General features: G+C 43.1%; 1 protein-coding gene across 1 annotated transcript in view; it reads left to right on the top strand.

Moving 5' to 3' along the window:
- terb1 (telomere repeat binding bouquet formation protein 1) overlaps positions 1-21695 on the top strand; it is a 99929-nt gene that overhangs the window by 38871 nt on the left and 39363 nt on the right. Inside the window, exons 11-15 of the mRNA XM_067997589.1 lie at positions 2110-2409; positions 3357-3720; positions 11503-11531; positions 12332-12386; positions 13872-13973. Coding sequence (XP_067853690.1) covers positions 2110-2409; positions 3357-3720; positions 11503-11531; positions 12332-12386; positions 13872-13973 — 850 coding nt within the window. The remainder of the gene's footprint in view (positions 1-2109; positions 2410-3356; positions 3721-11502; positions 11532-12331; positions 12387-13871; positions 13974-21695) is intronic.

Below are 21695 nucleotides of genomic sequence, written 5' to 3'. Positions count from 1 at the left end.
CTGTAAGTTCTTTATTTTTTCCTCCCTCACCCAGCCTTCCTTGGCCACTCATGTCGTGCAGTTGAGCGAGTGAGAGGCCAAACTTCTCCGAGAACTCCTGTGTCTATATGAACTGGTCACTAGGAGGCAATCCTGGACAGCTCTTCTGGTTTATCCTCCCTCAATGTGTGGATGTCTAGTTTCTGCTCAACACATGCCCAAAGCACCACAGTTCCCCACTGTGATGATGCTATGTGCAGGGTTCCAAACATACGAAGTCTCAAGTTCCTTTGTTTAAAAAAATAATCTTGGGGGTGAATTCTCCCCTTTTCTCCTGAAGGTGCTGGCAAATGGATTATGGTTCCACAAATACTGGCAGCCACCTTGACCAAGTGGCTGCTCTTCATATGTGAACTTATGATGTGGAGATGCCGGTGATGGACTGGGGTGGACAAATGTAAGGAATCTTACAACACCAGGTTATAGTCCAACAATTTTATTTTAAAATCACAAGCTTTCGGAGATTATCCCCTTCGTCAGGTGAATGAGTGAAAGGTTCTCAAATCACATATCTTATATTAGGCTGGGACACCATCACACCAATCAAAAGGTGTCGTTGGTGTTCAAACAGGCCAGCCACAGAGAACAGTACGTCCCAGTACACTGAATATACATTGTGTCAATTACACAGACAGAGAGAAAGAGACCCAAATGGCAGAGAGAGAGAGAGTATTAAAAACAGATAACTTCTTTTCCCTTTTGCTGGTGGGGTTACGTGTAGCGTGACATGAACCCAAGATCCCGGTTGAGGCCGTCCTCATGGGTGCGGAACTTGGTTAACTTGGGTGCGGAAGTTGATAACCAAGTTCCGCACCCATGAGGACGGCCTCAACCGGGATCTTGGGTTCATGTCACGCTACACGTAACCCCACCAGCAAAAGGGAAAAAAAAGTTATCTGTTTTTAATACTCTCTCTCTGCCATTTGGGTCTCTTTCTCTCTGTCTGTGTAATTGACACAATGTATATTCAGTGTACTGGGACGTACTGTTCTCCGTGACTGGCCTGTTTGAACACCGACGACACCTTTTGATTGGTGTGATGGTGTCCCAGCCTAATATAAGATATGCGATTTGAGAACCTTTCACTCATTCACCTGACGAAGGGGATAATCTCCGAAAGCTTGTGATTTTAAAATAAAATTGTTGGACTATAACCTGGTGTTGTAAGATTCCTTACATATGTGAACTTAGGTAGTGTGTGTCAACAGACTAATCAGTTGAGGGAATGGGAGAGGAGGAAGCATCACAGCTAACCCACTCCCATCTTGTCCAACCTCTACCACATAAGCACTTCCAGTACTAGATAATAACCAGGAATGGGAACCATAGTTAATTTTTGCCCCTTTCCTAATCCAGAGATGCTGAGGTCAATTGTAGAACCCTAGCTGCTGTACTGGCTGAGATCAGGTAACTCAACACTAATAGAGATTGAACCTGGGAACTTTTAGTCTGTAGACCGTAGTAGCACGCCAAGCACTGCATTTATCTACTAGACCGATGAGCAGTGATTCCTACAGGGCTCAACAGAGTAGATGCAAGGAGGATGTTTTCCCCTGGCTGGGGAGTCTAGAACCAGGGGTCACAGTCTTAGAATAAGGGGTAGGCCATTTAGGACTGAGATGAGGAGAAATTTCTTCACTCAGAGGGTGGTGAATCTTTGGAATTCTCTACCCCAGGGGGCTGTGGAGGCTCAGTCATTGAGTATATTCAAAACAGAGATCGATAGATTTCTAGATATTAAAGGCATCAAGGGATATGGGGATGGTGCAGGAAAATGGCGTTGAAGTAGAAGATCAGCCATAATCTGATTGAATGGCAGAGCAGGCTCAAGGGGCCGGATGGCCTACTCCTGCTCCTATTTCTTATGTTCTTATGTGATGTGTTGTCCCTGGCGAAGGCTCTGTATTAATGAAACAGTTGAAAAAATGATTTCTCTTTTTATATTAATTAATTTTATTTTTTATTAAATCCTGCCAATAGCAGATTACGAGCAGCATTATGAACACTAGAGACACAGATGCACACCAAACAGCTACAGGACCAAATTCACATGTGAACCTGAAATTTCAGTCATGTGATTCATTGCTCACAGGAACAGACCAGATGGCTAAACAAAAGGAAGATGTGCCCATAAAACATTACGGAGAACAGCATTCCTTGGATAAATCTTGCATGGATAATACAAAAATGGATAAATGGACTGGTGGAACAAGACAGGCAAAAATTCAGGATTTTACCCCAGTGAAAAGAAAATTAGATTTCAGTCATGCAGTAAATGGACAGAGGGAGGAGGATTCTGTTATTCCTGCAATAAATTCATCCCCAAGAGCTGAAGAAAATAGAAGTCAGCACAGAGATCAGCGTCTAATGGTGTGGCACGTATTTAGTTGATCTTTATTCTTATGACAACATCAGATCCTTTACTGTTTACTAAGCAGTGTTTTGTTTTCATGTACTGTATTATATATATTGGTAAGATGCTCCCTATTTTCTTCCCTTATCTGCTCACTCTAAAGCCAAGCTGCTGGGCAACCACCTTCACTCTCAATTCTGTTTTGACTCGGCATATAGAATTTACAAAAGAGTGATTTGGGTGTAGTGCTCCCTCTGAATTTTCTGTTTTCTTATTCTCCCTTTCCCTGTGTGGAGGGTCTATCCTCCAGCAATATCCCACTACATTGAGATGGTAAAGATCTGAGATAGATGCTATGGGGAATGATGGGTGCAAAACCATTTCCCACCAGTCTGTGCTGTTATTCCATTGTCCAACAATACTGAATTTCCTTTTCCCCCACCCCAATTTTCTCCCCTGCTCTTCCTAATGGCACAGACTGCTGCTGATATACAGTGCCATAGCTGCTGACCACTCTCCAATAGCTAATAGAATGGTCATTCTTCAATTATGAACCAGGGCAGTGGATGTTTGCAGTACTATTTTGCCATTTGGCTATCGAAATCAACCCAAAACAGTTCCTTCCCTCGCCTGATGTTCATGCAGGCGCATTTTCCAACTGAACCCACTGGATAGCGATCAGGAGTGAAAACCATGGCTACTTTTTGCTGCCTCGCCCAGGAGCACTTAGGTCAGGAGTAGTGGGTCCACCAATGGCCCAGCTCAGTCAGCACAGAATAGGGAACTAAGTGATGCATTTACTCACTGAGCTGTGGGGTTGGGAGACTATTTACATAATGTAGTCATATCAAAATGTTATATACCTGTTCTCAAACTATCCTAAGCTTTAGTTATTGGAAACAAACAAAAATGAATAGTAGAGGAATGAGAAGCAAATTATTTTTGTCCTTTTATTTTCCCTTAGGAAAAGGTGAGGCGACAGATATTTGTGGAAGATGATGTTCCACAGGAGGTAATTAGAGAAAATACAAATGCCGTTCAGTTTGGTAATGTCGTCATTAACAAACTGAATTCCAATGCCCAAGCAAGGGATGCAAACAGCCAGCAACATGATGTGCCCAGTGCTCCAGCTGGCAGCGTTGGCCCTAGGGAATCCTCTGATAATCAGAACAAAGACAGGGTTCCAGAAACCGATCAGCAACATGGTGCAAGATTTTGTTTTATGGAATGTAAAAAGCTCACTAACCGTCCAGTAACTGTATCTGAGGCTGGAGTTACAAGACCAAGTGCATCAAGGAAAGAGCAGAAATCCAGCGACATGCAAGATTGTGAAAAGAGATATGGCACCTCTTCTGAATGGTAAGTAGGAAAAATGGCAAAGCTGTTTTAAAAAAGAAAAAGAACAATTGCAAATGCTGGAAGTTTGAAATTAAAAGAAAAAAGTGCTGGAAATGCACAGCAAGTCGGTCAGCATCTGAAAGAGAAAGATGGGTTAATGTTTTTGCAAGAGATCCTTAATCAGTACTAATGGACCAACACTACCAAAAATAGTTGAATTGATCATTCATCTTATTGCTGTTTGTGGGATCTTGCTCGTTACAAAATGGCTGCCACACTTGCCTACGGAACAACAGTCACTGCACTTCATTGGCTGTCTTTGGGATGTCCTGATGGCATGAAAGATGCTATATATTTTTTTCTTTAGCAGCTTTCAATAACTTGCCACTAGCTGGTGTATGAGAGATTTCACTTACCTTCTGATTATCCCTTCGCTGTGAGGTTTTGAACCACTTGATCCAGATTTTGAATGGGCTGTGCAGAAATTTCTAAAATGTAAGCTGGACATCCAAAGTTTTTTTAAGTCCATTATTTCTACTTTGAAAGGTAAAGAATTTGCAAAAACCTGAACGAACTACAATCCTACCCTAAAATTATGGTACAAAGTACTCCAAACTGCTGCTCCAATGGATGCGAACTGTAAATCTGCTCCCCCAATGGCATTGTTGTTAAGGACACTGTCTGGTCTAGCACTAGTCATATAAACCAAAAGGGTGCCCTATCCAATTACCAGTTTGTTTTTATCTTAGCTGGAACAGCAGTTCACAAGATAATCACTGATGAGGAAGGCCCAACATTTGACCCATCTTAGTTCATGCATCCGGAAAGATCCTACAATCTTACAACACCCAGTTGTTTCTTCAATGATTCCAGAGTTTTCACCTCCACTACTCAGGATTCAATTCCATGTATTAATCAGTCTTTGTGTGAAGAACTGCCTGATATTGGTCCTAAATTTGCCTTTTACTAGTTTGAACTTGTCATACGTTAACAATTAAGTTTGATGGAATTTTCTGGATTTACCTTTATTATACCCTATTTTATCTTAAAGGCCTGGTTTCATTCATGGCAAGAAGGCAAACGTATGAATGTGCAGTGTTGCATAAACAGTACCATATCAAGGGTTTCTAGATTTAGTTTTTTTTCAAAAACACTAAAAATTTTAACTTTAGTTTTTGTTGAGACTCTCACTACGATATTTTTCATCTTAGTTTATATGATTTCAACTTTACTGGTGATTGGCTTTATTTCTCTGGTTTTATCTCTATTAATCTTCCCTCCTCTGCTGAAGGCATTGACACCCTCAAGGGATAATATTAAACAGGACTCTCTAGTCCCTCACCCAAGTGGCCATTATTTATGTGCAAGCCTTGACAGTGAGTACCAACAGGCTATCCAATTATGGAGGATATCACAGCCAAACCCAATCCTTTACTCACCTAGCATGTACAATGGGCCACAGTGCTCCTGGACTAGGCAGTGAAATATCGGGCAGGATTCCTGCTCATCACAATACTGCAAGATTATAATCTTGATGATAGCCATGGATAAGCCATGGAGAAGAGGAACTCAGTCAGCCAGCTAGGTGCCATATTTGGCAACTTTGTAGGTAAGGTTTTAACGATGTGATTGGAGGGAGTTGGTGCATGGATGCTGCTCTCCTGCAATCAGAATTACAAAAGTGTCAAAGTGAAAGCATTCTCCTGAGCAATGGTGATGGCTTTACTGTTGATTGGTTAACCTCATCTCAGTTGTTACACTATTATGGTCTTATTTTAAATTCTTCATTGTTGCAGTATTCCTGTTCTGCATATAGGGTGATGTTGGCCTTTTATTTTTTTCCAGTATGCTGTAGCTGTTCCAAATTTTTTTGGAAGAAAACACTGAAAATAAGTACAAAAAATTACCAACCACATATTTACCTGGTACCTACATTTTGCATGTTAAATTTGTGATTATAATGTAGCCTACAATACATTTAACTATACTTCAAAATAATTCATTGGCTATAAATCACTTTGGGACATGAAAGGTTCTATGTAAAGGCAACTTTTTTCTTTCTAATAGTATGAGCATCATTCTATGTCTCAAATAAGACTGAAACTGCCTGATCTAGAATGAAACAAAAATGCTTTTGCTTTGGTTTTGTGCACTAATTTTACTAGAATTTCACTGCTGATGATTGAGAGTAGACTGATAGGACTCTAATTGGCCTGGTTGGATTTGTCTTGCTTTTTGAGCACAGGACATAGCTGGGCAATTTTCTACATTATTGGGCAGACGCCAGTGTTGTAGCTGTTCTGGAACAGCTTGACTAGAGGCGCGGCTAGTTCTGGAGCACGGGTCTTCAGCACTACAGTCAGGATATTGTTGGGATCCGTAGCCTTTGCGATGTCCAGTGGACTCAGCCATTTCCTGATATCATGTAGAGTGAATTGAATTGGCTGAAGACTGACATCTGTGATGGTTAGGACCTCAGGAGGAGGCTGAGAAGGACCATCCACTCGGAACTTCTGGCTGACGGTGGTTGCAAACGCTTCAGCCTTGACTTGCACTTGGGTGCTGGGCTCCGCCTTCATTGAGGATGGAGATGTTCATGGAGCCTCCCTCTCCTATTAGTTGCTTAATTGTCCACCGCCATCTATGACTGGATGTGGCAGGACTGCAGAGCTTTGTCCATAGAATGCTGCTTCCACTCTTTAGCATGCATTTAGTCCTGTGTTGCAGCTTCATCAGGTTGGCATCTCATTTTCGGGTGCGGCTGGTACTGCTCCTGGCATGCTCTTCAACGCTCTTCATTGAATTAGGGTTGGTCCTTTGGCTTGTTGGTGATGGAGGAGTGAGGGATATGCCAGGCCATGAGGTTACAGATTGTGGTGGAATACAGTTCTGCTGCTGCTGTTGGCCCACAGCGCCTCATGGATGCCCAGTTTTGATCTGCTAGATCTGTTCTAAATCTATCCCACTTAACACGATGGTAGTGCCACACAATACGATGGACAGTGTTCTCAGTGTAAAGATGGGACTTGGTCTCCACAAGGACTATGCGGTGGTCACTCCTACCAATACTGTCAAAAAAAACACTCAAATAAAAATTTTACCGAATAAAAATTTTGAAATTTGTTAAATAGCTTTAGTTCAAATCATTTTGAAAACCTTTGAGCAAAAACTCATAGAAGATAAAGAAAAGTACACCATCAGTACCGCTGACTGATCAATGATGGTGCATCTTGGAAAATTAGGTGCATGGCTCATGCTCAGGCTGCACAATCTAAATTCAATTCAGAGTTACAGCTCTGGACAAAAATATCAAATCCAAGCCCAGGCTTTTGGGAGAGGCTGAGGCCTTCAAATAAAAACTTGAATGAAGGCATTAAAAGACACAAAAGACAATTCTATAGGTCAGTTTAATCATGCTGGTGTGAATTCTGTGATTTTTTTTGAATAATTTTATTTTGTTTAAACCTAGAAATAAATGTTAGATGGAAATAAATTTCAGAAAGCAATTGCATTGATTTGTGGGAACTCAGATCAGAGTGACGAGTTTACATAGACAAAACCCATTATGTATGTGGGCATAAGAATTTATAATGGGAAAAAGTTGACACAAAAAGTGTGACAAAAATGTGACAACATGCGCTAGTGAGTATAGAAATAGGAGGAGAGAGCAGATGAATGCGTGGCTGGAGAGATGGTGCAGAAGGGAAGGCGTTAGATTCCTGGGGCATTGGGACCAGTTCTGTGGGAAGTGGGACCTGTACAGGCTGGACAGGTTGCACCTCATCAAAGCTGGGACCAATGTCCTTGCGGGGAGATTCGCTAGTTCTGTGGGGGAGGGTTTAAACTAATTTGGCAGGGGGTTGGGCACCAGGATGTAGCATTGGAAAGGAGAAACAAGGTGCACAATGGATTGGGAGAGACAATTAGTGCTAGAGTAAGAAATAGTACGGTATTAGGTGGGATCAGAGTAAGAGAATACAAGAAGGGCTAAGATAGGTTTACAGTGCATGTATGTAAACGCACAAAGCACAGTAAACAGGTTTGGTGAGCTACATGGTAATATGATTTTGTGGCGATAACGGAGACCTGGCTCAAAAAATAGCAGGATTAGGTACTAAATATTCCTGGATACAAGGTGTTCAGGAAAGAAAGGGAAGGAAAGAAAGGAGGGGGGGTGGCAGTATTGATTAAGGAGAATATTGCAGTGCTAGAGAGAGAGGATGTCCTGGAGGGGTCAAGGACAGAATCTATTTGGTTAGAGTTAAGAAATAATTGAGGTGCCATTACACTATTGGGGATATTCTATAGGCCACCAACTAGTGGGAAGGATATAGAGGAGCAAATTTGCAGGGAAATTACAGAGATGTGCAAGAACCATAGAGTAGTGATGATGGGGAACTTTAACTATCCTAATATAGACTGGGATAGTAATAGTGTAGAGGGCAAAGAGAGAGAGGAATTTTTGAAGTATGTTCAGGAGAACTTTCTTGACCAGTACGTTTCTGGCCCAATGAGGAAGGAGGCATTACTGGATCTAGTTCTGGGAAATGAAGTGGTGCAAGTGTCAGTGGGAAACATTTAGGGAACAGCGATCATAGTATCATAAGGTTTAGATTAGGTATGGAAAAGGACAAAGACCACTCTAATGTAAAAATACTCAATTGGAGAAGGGCCAATTTCAATGCGATGAGAACGGATCTGTCCCAGGTAAATTGGAATCAAAGATTGGCAGGCAAAATTGTAGTTGAACAATGGGCAGCCTTTAAAGAGGAGATGGCAAATGTAACTCCACTATTTAAAAAAAGGAGGGAGAGAAAAAACAGGGAATTACAGACAGTTAGCCTAACATCAGTAGTGGGGAAAATGCTAGAGTCCATTATAAAAGATGTGATAACAGAACGCTTGGAGGGCATTAACGGGATTGGACAAAGTCAGCATGGGTTTATGAAAGGGAAATCATGCTTAACAAATCTACTGGAGTTTTTTGAGGATGTGACTAGTAGAATAGATAGGGGAGAACCAGTGGATCTGGTGTATTTGGATTTTCAGAAGGCTTTTGATAAGGTCCCACACAAGAGGTTAGTGTGCAAAATTAAAGCACATGGGATTGGGGGGAATATACTGTCATGGATTGAGAATTGGTTGACAGACAGGAAACAGAGAGTAGGAATAAACGGGCCTTTTCTGGGTGGCAGGCAGTGACTAGTGGGGTACCGCAGGGATCAGTGCTTGGGCCCCAGCTATTCACAATATATATCAATGATTTGGATGAGGGAACTAAATGTAACATTTCCAAGTTTGCAGATGACATAAAGCTGGGGTGGAATGTGAGCTGTGAGGAGGATGCAAAGAGGCTCCAATGTGATTTAGATAAGTTGGATGAGTGGGCAAGAACATGGCAGATGCAGTATAACGTGGATAAATGTGAGGTTATTCACTTTGGTTGTAAAAACAGAAAGGCAAATTATTATCTGAATGGTGATAAATTGGGAAAAGGGGATGTGCAACGAGCCCTGGGTGTCCTTGTACACAAAGCGAGCATTCAGGTGCAGCAAGCAGTTAGGAAGGCGAATGGTATGTTGGCCTTCATTGCAAGAGGATTTGAGTACAGGAGCAGGGATGTCTTACTGCAGTTATACAGGGCCTTGGTGAGAGCACATCTGGAGTATTGTGTGGAGTTTTGGTCTCCTTATCTGAGGAAGGATGTCCTTGCCATGGAGGGAGTGCAACAAAGATTTACCAGACTGATTCCTGGGATGGCAGGACTGACGTATGAGGAGAGATTGGGTCGACTAGGCCTATATTCACTAGAGTTTAGAAGAATGAGAGGTGATCTCATCGAAACATATAAAATTCTAACAGAACTAGACAGACTAGACACAGGGAGGATGTTCCCGATGGCTGGGGAGTCCAGAACCAGGGGTCACAGTCTCAGGATACAGGGTATGCCATTTAGAACCGAGATGAGGAGAAATTTCTTCACTCGGGGTGGTTAACCTGTGGAATTCTCTACCACACAAGGCAGTGGAGGCCAAATTATTAGATGTATTCAAGAAGGAGATAGATATATTTCTTAATGCTAAAGGGATCAAGGGATATGGAGAAAAACCGGGAACAGGGTGCTGAGTTAGACAATCAGCCATGATCATTTTGAATGGTGGAGCAGGCCCGAAGGGCCGAATGACCTACTTTTGCTCCTATTTTCTATGTTTCTATGGTCCGGGTACAGTCTAGATACATTCCCACAAGGGAGAAAGATGGAGCAACTAAAACCAGAGCTCCCTGGATGACGAAAGAGATAGTGAGTAAGATGAAGCAGAAAAAAGGGGCTTATGACAGATGTTAGGTTGATAATACAAGTGAGAACCAGGCAGAATATAGAAAGTTCAGAGGGAAAGCGAAAAAGGAAATAAAAGGGGCTTAGAGAGAGTATGAGAATAGACTGGCTGCTAACATAATAGGGAATCCAAAAGTCTTCTATAGGCACATAAACACTAAACGGATAGTAAGAGGAGGAGTGGGACCAATTAGGGACCATAAAGGAGATCTACGCACGAAACATAGAAAATAGGAGCAGGAGTAGACCATTCGGCCCTTCGAGCCTGCTCCGCCATTCAATATGATCATGGCTGATCATCTATCTCAATACCATATTCCCGCTCTCTCCCCATACCATGGAGGCAGAGGGCATGGCTAAGGTACTAAAAGTACTTTGCATCTGTCTTTACCAAGGAAGAAGATGCTGCCAAAATCACAGTAAATCATAGAATCATAGAAGTTACAACATGGAAACAGGCCCTTCGGCCCAACATGTCCATGTCGCCCAGTTTATACCACTAAGCTAGTCCCAATTGCCTGCAATAGAATCATAGAATAGGATACGACTTGGACTTGGGTGTACAGGGTAGAAATGAAGAGGTAGTTGAGAAAATGGATGGGTTAAAAATTGATAAAGGGGAATTACTAGAAAGGCTGGCTGTACTTCAAGTAGATAAGTCACCGGGTCCGGATGGGATGCGTCCTAGGTTGCTGAGGGAAGTAATGATGGAAATTGCGGAAGTACTGGCCATAATCTTCCATCATCCTTCAATATGGGGCTGGTGCCAGAGGACTTGAGAATTGCAAATGTTACACCCTTGTTCAAAAAAGGGTGTAAAGATAAACTCAGCAACTACAGGCCAGTCAGTTTAACATTGGTAGTGGGGAAATTTTTAGAAACAATAATCCGGGACAAAGTTAACAGTCACTTGGACAAGTGTGGATTAATTAAGGATTTGTTAAAAGCAAATTGTGTTTAACCAACTTAATTGAGTTTTTTGATGAGGTAACAGAGAGGGTCGATCAGGGCAATGCGGTTGAGGTGGTGTATATGGACTTCCAAAAGGCGTTTGATAAAGTGCCGCACAACAGGCTTGTCATCAAAGTTGAAGTCCATGGAATAAAAGGGGCAGTGGCAGCATGGATACGACTTGGACTTGGGTGTACAGGGTACAATTTCAAAATTTGCAGATGACACAAAACTTGGAAGGGTAGTGAACAGTGAGGAGGATAGTGATAGACTTCAAGAGGACATAGACAGGCTGGTGAAATGTGCGGACACTTGACAGATGAAATTAATGCAGAAAAGTGTGAAGTGATACATTTTGGTAGGAAGAACGAGGAGAGGCAATATGAACTAAAGGGTACAATTCTAAAAGGGGTGCAGGAACAGAGAGATCTGGAGGTATATTTGCACAAATCGCTGAAGGTGACAGGGCAGGTTGAGAAAGCAGTTAAGAAAGCATACAGGATCCTGGGCTTTATAAATAGAGGCTTAGAGTACAAAAGCAAGGAGGTTATGATGAACCTTTATAAAACACTGGTTCAGCCACAACTGGAGTATTATGTCCAGTTCTGGGCACCGCACATTAGGATGTGAAGGCCTTAGAGAGGGTGCAGAAGAGATTTACCAGAATGATTCCAGGGATGAGGGACTTCAGTTACGTGGATAGACTGGAGAAGCTGGGGTTGTTCTCCTTAGAGCAGAGAATGTTGAGAGGAGATTTGATAGAGGTATTCAAAATCATGAAGGGTCTAGACAGAGTAGATAGAACAAAACTGTTCCCATTGGCGGAAGGGTCAAGACTCAGAGGACATAGATTTAAAGTGATTGGCAAAAGAACCAAAGGTGACATGGGAAAAAACTTTTTTACACAGCGAGTGGTTATGATCTGGAATGCACTGCCTGAGGGGGTGGTGGAGGCAGATTCAATCGTGGCTTTCAAAAGGGAACTGGATAAATACTTGAAGGGAAAAAATTTCTAGGGCTACGAGGATAGGGCGGAGGCGTGGGACTAGCTGGATTGCTTTAGCAGAGAGCTGGCATGGACTCAACAGGCCGAATGGCCTCCTCACATGCACTAACCATTCTCTGATTCTAACAGGAAGTCAAGTGATGCAGGCAGTAAATGTGTGCAGAAGTAAGATTTTTAATAGATATGATCCAATAAAATTTCTAGTGCAGTGATTCTTTTTAGATCTATGAATATTACCGTTTTGTTTTTTAAGTCCAAGTTAAGTATCGCTGTTTTTCATGATTGTTTTTCCTTTTATAGCCAGGACTCATTCAAAATACCTGCTCCAGTTAAGAGAAAGAGAAGCAAACAGAACTACATAGGTATGGAGCATTTTTAGATCTAAAACAGAATGATGATAGCTCATTGAAAACTTCCAAGTTGAATGGAAAGCAACGTGAATAATCCTAAGTGGTTAATAAAAGCTAACATTAAGAGGAGGCCACATACACATAGCTACCTGGTGTGGGTCCTACCATTGTGATAGCAATCCATGTGTATATAGTAATTACCTGGACCATTCCAAAGCAGTAGATACAGGTAGATTTCTCTGTAAAATCATATTTAAGCCTATTTGTAAATGCACCACATAGTGTGGCATTGAGCCAATGAGATCAGATCCCAGGTGTGACTGCTGGTCTGAGTTAGCCAATCTTAGCAAGGGAACAAAAGATGCTTAAGTTCGCTTTGGTATCCCTGAGATGTGGAAGGGGAAAATTGGCTGAGGTTCATGCTCCTGATTAGGTGATGACAATGGTGTGACTCTGGGTGATTTTGCTCTCTGTAACCTCAGGGCACTTCAACCAGCTGTTAGCACTTCTATCACACCTTGGCTGAGATCAACTAACCAAGCAGAGACTGGGAACAATCTGGTCTGTATGGTTTAGCTACTTATTATTTTAACTAGCTGAGCTTCTGAATTACTAATCTCAGGCTGTACCACTGGGGATGGGGTGGTGGGGTTCTTGGACCAGAGGGAGGGAGATAAGATGGACCCAGAAAATACTTATGTTCCTGCTAGCCTCCGGATACAGAGTGGTATTGGCAGAGAACCTGGCAACGAGTTGTGAACTCTTTCAGTCATGTGGCATGAGGGGCTAAAAAAGAAAAAAACTTTTTTTTAAAATGAGGAATAAAATATAAAATAACCATTTTCAATACCTTATTGGCTTCCTTTTTATAGATCCACTGATTCTGTGTTCAGATCTAATTGATAATGAAATCGGTAGTATGTACATGTCATTATTTCTTTTATTATATATTAACACTGTATCCTCTAGTTTTTGAAGATTATTTTATTCTATTTTGAGGCTGTGTTTTCTTTTCTCAGTCCTGTGTGCTTTGTGTAGTAGGTATGAGTTCAAAGGCTGTGATCTCAACTCAAACCTCTTATGATGATTTGTGACTTCTTGATTAATGATCTAGTAATGACTATTAGTTTTCAGTTATATAGTTTAGCATTAAGTGTTGATAACATCACCAAGATAACTGATTTGGAGCAGTTAATAAGCTTGAAGGACTTGGTTGTGCCCTTGATTTCCTCCAACCAATTTCCTAATCTCAGGTTGTACCACTGGAAAGGGGGTGTGCTTGGTCCAGAGGGAGGGAGAGAAGATGGACCCAAGAAATTCTTATGCTCCTGCTGGCTTCCGGATCCAGAGTGGTACTGACAAGAACTTCACAACGTGTTGTGAACCCTTTCAGTCAGATGGTACGAGGGACTAAAAAAGAAAACAACTTTTTTTTTAATGAGGAGTAAAATATAAAAATAAGTGTTTTCAATATCTTATTGTCTTCCTTTTTTATAGATCCATTGATTCTGTGTTCAGATCTAATTGATAATGAAATCAGTAGTGTTATTACTAGTCCTGCACCTTCACTTAATGCGAGCCTAGATTTTCGATGTTCAGGTATGTACTTTCAAACTATTAAGTTTTACTTTTACCTTCCCTAACATGTGCCATGTCTTAAATTATTGCAACATTTTTCTTGGGTCTCTTATTCCCCTGTACTTTGTAATCTGGTTAATAGAAATTGAGTTATCTGACAGGATGGCTTAGATTTGCCTATCCACTAAGGAATATTGGGGCTAATTTTCCTGGGTTAGCACTTGGGGAATGTCTACACCCCAGGCGCAAAGGTCAGGAAAAAGAGGGTAGCGATCCATGATCCTGGGTCTCCATCACCGCCCCCCCCCCCCAAATTAAGCAACCCTAGTTGCCAGACAGCTTATTTGACTGTATTGCCACACATGCACACTCTCAACCACCAAGAAGATTGCAGTTCTGCCACCCCCAGACTGATAGGGAACATACAATGGATCCAAACTGGAAAGTTGCCTCCTGGTAGACAGTGCAAGAAAGGCAGCGAATGCTGGAAATATAAAATAAAAATAAATGGCTCAGTTGGCGATACAACATGTAGCGAAATCATATAGAATAACCAATCTTCACCTATATTTCCGATCAATTGCATCCACTTTACATCCATTTGCTAACAGGTTAAAAAATCCACCCTGCCGCTTTCAACTCCTGGTATTTGCTGAGTTAGCCGATTATAGCCAGAATGACAATTAGGATGCTACAATTAGCCGTAACATCCCTGGTCTAGGGAGGCAAAATGAACTAGGGTTCCAACTCCTTATTGCAAAGTAGTAATCCCTTCTAGAAATGTGTGTGTGGTCATTGGGTGAAAAGACAGGATTAGGCACAGTTGTGATACTGCCATGGTTGGATAACCTCCTGACACTCATCGCCTAGGCACACATATAAAGAATAGTGCTTCAGAGAGGTACCAGTGAGTGGCTGTTACCCATAGAACCGTACTCTAGCAAAAGTCTGTGCGTTCAGGAAAGGAGGGGAGAAAATTGGAACCGAAAACAGTGAATGCTAGAAATGCAGATCAGGTTAGTCAGCATCTGAAAGAGAAAAGAGTGATATGTTAATATCTCTGGTAGAGCCCTTCAATAGCATATTTCATCAGCAGTTGTCCCTTTCCCCATCTGTGACACAGTTTTTTTCTTGTCCCCTCATGAAGGCAATGGAGTATGGGTCCACGGGCATCAGGCACACTGACACCTCACCCAATTGACCATTCTTCATGAGTAAGGCGAGTCCATTCTTACCTTTCTTACCAACATTCACACACGCACACATTCACGTATTCTAGCAGGGGTCACTAAATGGCAGTTGACAGCGGGAACCCTGTCCTGATTTATCCCCCCTCTAACCTAGGGACTCAGAGGCCAATTGTAGCACCCCTCCAACCCAGCTGCCATTCCTGCCAACGTCAGCTAACTGAACACAGAGTGAGAATCGGATCTGCACCTTCTGATCTGTATGATGCAATTGATTCTGCTTTTACCAGTTGAGCTGTCAAGGAAGCTGGGCCATAATTATTTCAGCTTTCAGTGGCCGTAGTCCAATAAAATAAAAAATTCTAAACTCTAATTAGTAAAAGATGCCTGGTGCATACATTGCCTTGAAGAAAATTCTCATCTATCTTGTTTAATCTTTAATAGGTTGTTCAACTGTAGCAGCATCTCTGAATAGTAGGAATTTCAGCAAAATTCTTCAGTCTTGCCCCTACAAATGTGATCGACACAAAGTGATTCAAGAATGTGAGGATAGATACAAAAAGGAACTTAAGAAGTTACTAACCTGTTACAGAGACAGTACTATAACTGACAAAAGTAAGCAATCAGTTTATCATCCGTAAGAATAGCGATAGACTATATTCATACAAATATTTGTGCACCCAAACTGTCAGATTGAGGTGTGTATTAGTAATGCATGCAACACAATACCGGGGAGAAACCTGGAAAGAAAATACGACTTTTTAGGTTGCACACTAGCATTGATGCCTACATTGCCCCTGCACAAACTTCGCAATACCAACAACAAAAATAGAGTTTGGATCAGTTTTACCAGTATACATTAGGTGCAGTTTAAGTCACCCACCTACTTATTTTAATATCTTGTGGGCATTGCTAACAATACAGATGGACCAGTGTTCCCAGCCTTGATTGTCATCCTGTGACCTCTGATGGAAATTGCACATGCCGAATTGAGCTGAGGACACAATGTAGCTTGGCCACAGCCATGACCTGAGGAGGACCCCTTTTGTGCTCAAGACAGTCACTCAGAAGTACTGACTTAACAGCTCCTGAGTCAGGTTTAGAGAGAACTGATCCACTGAGGTCGAATTTTTGGAAGCTCCATGGTTCCTCTTCCCCATCTTGTCCAAGGTGTTTGATTATTTATTTATTTTTGGGCCATGCATCATCCCCAACCAAAATAGTAGGTAAATGACATTCTCCCATTTCTGTTCTTTAATCCATGGACACATGGAACAGCAACTTGAGGTAACTTCTTCTGATGTTTCTGTCCCTGCTGTGTGGAAATCTCTGGCCTCTGCACTGTACTTTCCCTTTGCCAGCTTAGCTGAGAATATAATCTCTTCGTATGGGAAAATATGGATGTGAACTTCCATCCTACTCCACAGAGAGTAGGGACAATGGGCAGGTACTCAAATTGGCAGGATGTGACTAGTGGAGTCCCATAGGGATCATTGTTGGGGCCTCAACTATTCACTGTATTTATTAACAACTTAGATGACAGGCTAGAGAGCCACATATCCAAGCTTGGCAGCATTGTAAGCACAAAATTACAGAGAGATATCAATAGATTAAGTGAATGGGCAAAACTGTGGCAAATGGATTTCATTGTAGGCAAGTGTGAGGTCATCCACTTTGGACCTAAAAAGGATAGATCAGAGTACTTTCTAAATGGTGAAAAGCTTGAAACAGTGGAGGTCCAAAGAGACTTAGGGGTCCATGTATATAGATCATTAAAATGTCATGGACAGATACAGAAAATAATCAAAAAGGCTAATGGAATGCTGGCCTTTATATCTGGAGGACTAGAATATAAGGGAGTGGAAGTTATGCTACAGTTATACAAAGCCCTGGTTAGACCTGGAGTACTGTGTTCAGTTCTGGGCACCGCACCTTAGGAAGGATATATTGGCCTTGGAGGAAGTGCAGCGTAGATTTACTTGAGTGATACCTGGACTCCAGGGGTTAAATTACGAGGAGTGATTGAACAAACTAGAGTTGTATTCCCTGGAATTTAGAAGATTAAGAGATGATTTGATGGAAATTTTCAAGATATTAAGGGGAACTGATGGGGTAGATAGAAAGAAACTAGTTGAGGAGTCTAGGACGAGGGGACATGGTCTAAAAATTAGAGCCAGGACTTTCAGAAGTGAAGTTAGGAAACACATCTACAAGCAAAGGGTGGTAGAAGTTTGGAACTCTCTTCTGCAAATAGCAGTTGATGCTAACTCAATTGTTCATTTTACAGCTGAGATTGATAGATTTTTGTTAATCAAAGGTATTAAGGGATATGGGGCTAAGGCGGGTATATGGAGATAGATCACAGATCAGCCATGATCTTATTGAATGGCGGAACAGACTCGAGGGGCTAAATGGCCTCCTCCTGTTCCTATGATGCTTGTTGCCCTAGTGCACTGTACCACCACAATAATAGTTTATTACCAAAGTCCAACTCACTACCTTAAAATTGAATTTCCAAGCTTCCAGGGACCTGAGAAGTTTTTTTTTTATTCGTTCACGGGATGTGGGCGTCGCTGGCAAGGCCGGCATTTATTGCCCATCCCTAATTGCCCTCGAGAAGGTGGTGGTGAGCCGCCTTCTTGAACCGCTGCAGTCCGTGTGGTGACGGTTCTCCCACAGTGCTGTTAGGAAGGGAGTTCCAGGATTTTGACCCAGCGACAATGAAGGAACGGCGATATATTTCCAAGTCGGGATGGTGTGTGACTTGGAGGGGAACGTGCAGGTGGTGTTGTTCCCATGCGCCTGCTGCCCTTGTCCTTCTAGGTGATAGAGGTCGCGGGTTTGGGAGGTGCTGTCGAAGAAGCCTTGGCGAGTTGCTGCAGTGCATCCTGTGGATGGTGCACACTGCAGCCACAGTGCGCCGGTGGTGAAGGGAGTGAATGTTTAGGGTGGTGGATGGGGTGCCAATCAAGCGGGCTGCTTTATCTTGGATGGTGTCAAGCTTCTTGAGTGTTGTTGGAGCTGCACTCATCCAGGCAAGTGGAGAGTATTCCATTACACTCCTGACTTGTGCCTTGTAGATGGTGGAAAGGCTTTGGGGAGTCAGGAGGTGAGTCACTCGCCGCAGAATACCCAGCCTCTGACCTGCTCTCGTAGCCACAGTATTTATATGGCTGCTCCAGTTAAGTTTCTGGTCAATGGTGACCCCCAGGATGTTGATGGTGGGGGATTCGGCGATGGTAATGCCGTTGAATGTCAAGGGGAGGTGGTTAGACTCTCTCTTGTTGGAGATGGTCATTGCCTGGCACTTATCTGGCGCGAATGTTACTTGCCACTTATCAGCCCAAGCCTGGATGTTGTCCAGGTCTTGCTGCATGCAGGCTCGGACTGCTTCATTATCTGAGGGGTTGCGAATGGAACTGAACACTGTGCAGTCATCAGCGAACATCCCCATTTCTGACCTTATGATGGAGGGAAGGTCATTGATGAAGCAGCTGAAGATGGTTGGGCCTAGGACACTGCCCTGAGGAACTCCTGCAGCAATGCCCTGGGGCTGAGATGATTGGTCTCCACCAACCACTACCATCTTCCTTTGTGCTAGGTATGACTCCAGCCACTGGAGAGTTTTCCCCCTGATTCCCATTGACTTCAATTTTACTAGGGCTCCTTGGTGCCACACTCGGTCAAATGCTGCCTTGATGTCAAGGGCAGTCACTCTCACCTCACCTCTGGAATTCAGCTCTTTTGTCCATGTTTCGACCAAGGCTGTAATAAGGTCTGGAGCCGAGTGGTCCTGGCGGAACCCAAACTGAGCATCGGTGAGCAGGTTATTGGTGAGTAAGTGCCGCTTGATAGCACTGTCGACGACACCTTCCATCACTTTGCTGATGATTGAGAGTAGACTGATGGGGCGGTAATTGGCCGGATTGGATTTGTCCTGCTTTTTGTGGACAGGACATACCTGGGCAATTTTCCACATTGTCGGGTGGATGCCAGTGTTGTAGCTGTACTGGAACAGCTTGGCTAGAGGCGCAGCTAGTTCTGGAGCACAAGTCTTCAGCACTACAGCTGGGATGTTGTCGGGGCCCATAGCCTTTGCTGTATCCAGTGCACTCAGCCGTTTCTTGATATCACGTGGAGTGAATCGAATTGGCCGAAGACTGGCTTCTGTGATGGTGGGGATATCGGGAGGAGGCTGAGATGGATTATCCACTCGGCACTTCTGGCTGAAGATGGTTGCAAACGCTTCAGCCTTGTCTTTTGCACTCACGTGCTGGACTCCGCCATCATTGAGAATGGGGATGTTTGCAGAGCCTCCTCCTCCCGTTAGTTGTTGAATTGTCCACCACCATTTACGACTGGATGTGGCAGGACTGCAGAGCTTTGATCTGATCCGTTGGTTGTGGAATCGCTTAGCTCTGGCCATAGCATGTTGCTTCCGCTGTTTAGCATGCATGTAGTCCTGAGTTGTAGCTTCACCAGGTTGGCACCTCATTTTTAGGTACGCCTGGTGCTGCTCCTGGCATGCTCTTCTACACTCCTCATTGAACCAGGGTTGATCCCCTGGCTTGTTGGTAATGGTAGAGTGAGGAATATGCCGGGCCATGAGGTTACAGATTGTGCTGGAATACAATTCTGCTGCTGCTGATGGCCCACAATGCCTCTTGGATGCCCAGTTTTGAGCTGCTAGATCTGTTCTGAATCTATCCCATTTAGCACGGTGGTAGTGCCACACAACACGTTGGATGGTGTCCTCAGTGCGAAGACAGGATTTCATCTCCACGAGGACTGTGCGGTGGTCACTCCTACCAATACTGTCATGGACAGATGTATTTGCGACAGGTAGATTGGTGAGGACGAGGTCAAGTAAGTTTTTCCCTCGTGTTGGTTCGCTCACCACCTGCCGCAGGCCCAGTCTAGCAGCTATGTCCTTCAGGACTCGGCCAGCTCGGTCAGTAGTGGTGCTACCGAGCCACTCTTGGTGATGGACATTGAAGTCCCCCACCCAGAGTACATTTTGTGCCCTTGCTGCCCTCAGTGCTTCCTCCAAGTGGTGTTCAACATGGAGGAGGACTGATTCATCAGCTGAGGGAGGACGGTAGGTGGTAATCAGCAGGAGGTTTCCTTGCCCATGTTTGACCTGATGCCATGAGATTTCATGGGGTCCAGAGTCAATGTTGAGGACTCCCAGGGCCACTCCCTCCTGACTGTATATCACTGTACCGCCACCTCTGGTGGGTCTGTCCTGCCGGTGGGACAGGACATACCCAGGGATGGTGATGGAAGAGTCTGGGACGTTGGCTGAAAGATATGATTCTGTGAGTATGGCTATGTCAGGCTGTTGCTTGACTAGTCTGTGGGACAGCTCTCCCAATTTTGGCACAAGTCCCCAGATGTTAGTAAGGAGGACCTTGCAGGGTCGACTGGGCTTGGTGTTTTGCCGTTGTCGTGTCCGGTGCCTAGTGGTCCGATGCCGGGTGGTCCGTCCGGTTTTATTCTTATTATGACTTTTCGTAGCGAGATTTTACAACTGAGTGGCTTGCTGGGCCATTTCAGAGGGCAATTAAGAATCAACCACATTGCTGTGGGTCTGGAGTCACATATAGGCCAGACCGGGTAAGGGCGGCAGGCTTCCTTCCCTAAAGGACATTAGTGAACCAGATGGGTTTTTACGACAATCCGGTAGTTTCATGGCCATCATTACTGATACTAGTATTTTAATTCCAGATTTTTATTTAATTGAATTTAATTAATTAATTGAATTTAAATTCGCCAGCTGCCGTGGCGGGATTTGAACTCATGACTCTGGATTTTAGTCCAGGCCTCTGGATTACTAGCCCAGTAACATAACCACTATGCTACCGTACCCGGTAGCATAAAGACGGTGACTTTCAGGAGCACTGTTAACTCCCACAGGTGACGAAGGAGGAAGCCTCCGAAAGCTTGTGAATTTAAAATAAAATTGCTGGACTATAACTTGGTGTTGTAAAATTGTTTACAATTGTCAACCCCAGTCCATCACCGGCATCTCCACATCTTTGTAAACTGGCTCTGGTCAGTTTGTTGAGATTACTGAAGCTCTCAGTTTAATTGCTGTTGAATGGCAAATTGAGTTATGCTTGTTTAATCACAACTATTATAAAGATTCCCCAAATTATGAGACTTTAGCCTTCGAACAATTTATGATTTCTTTACCGAAGTGAATAAAATGATAATAGGACGATTTTGCTCGCTTTATTTAGCTTGTTCAGAGAATAAGGGTCTGTAAATTAACAGGCGAAGGAATTTGATACAGTGCTCATACAGTATCACAGCATCATTTCCAGGTTCATGTAAATTCAAAAATATTCTGCCATATTGGCAGTGAAACCTGTCAAATTTTGTTTTAGAATATCAAAAGTGTACTTAAAATAATTTCTGCATATAAAATTTTGCTTATTTTGAAAATTACAAACTGTTCAGTACGCAGAAGGGTTAATGCATAAACACATGGATACACAGATACAGAAATTTACAATCGAGTCTGATACAGTCAGTTTGCCTGATGGAACATTTT

This window comes from Heptranchias perlo, chromosome 16 (assembly GCF_035084215.1).
Source record: "Heptranchias perlo isolate sHepPer1 chromosome 16, sHepPer1.hap1, whole genome shotgun sequence".
Taxonomy (NCBI): domain Eukaryota; kingdom Metazoa; phylum Chordata; class Chondrichthyes; order Hexanchiformes; family Hexanchidae; genus Heptranchias; species Heptranchias perlo.
The sequence above is the reverse complement of the archived record's forward strand: the minus strand, read 5'-3'. Positions and strand labels throughout refer to the sequence as shown.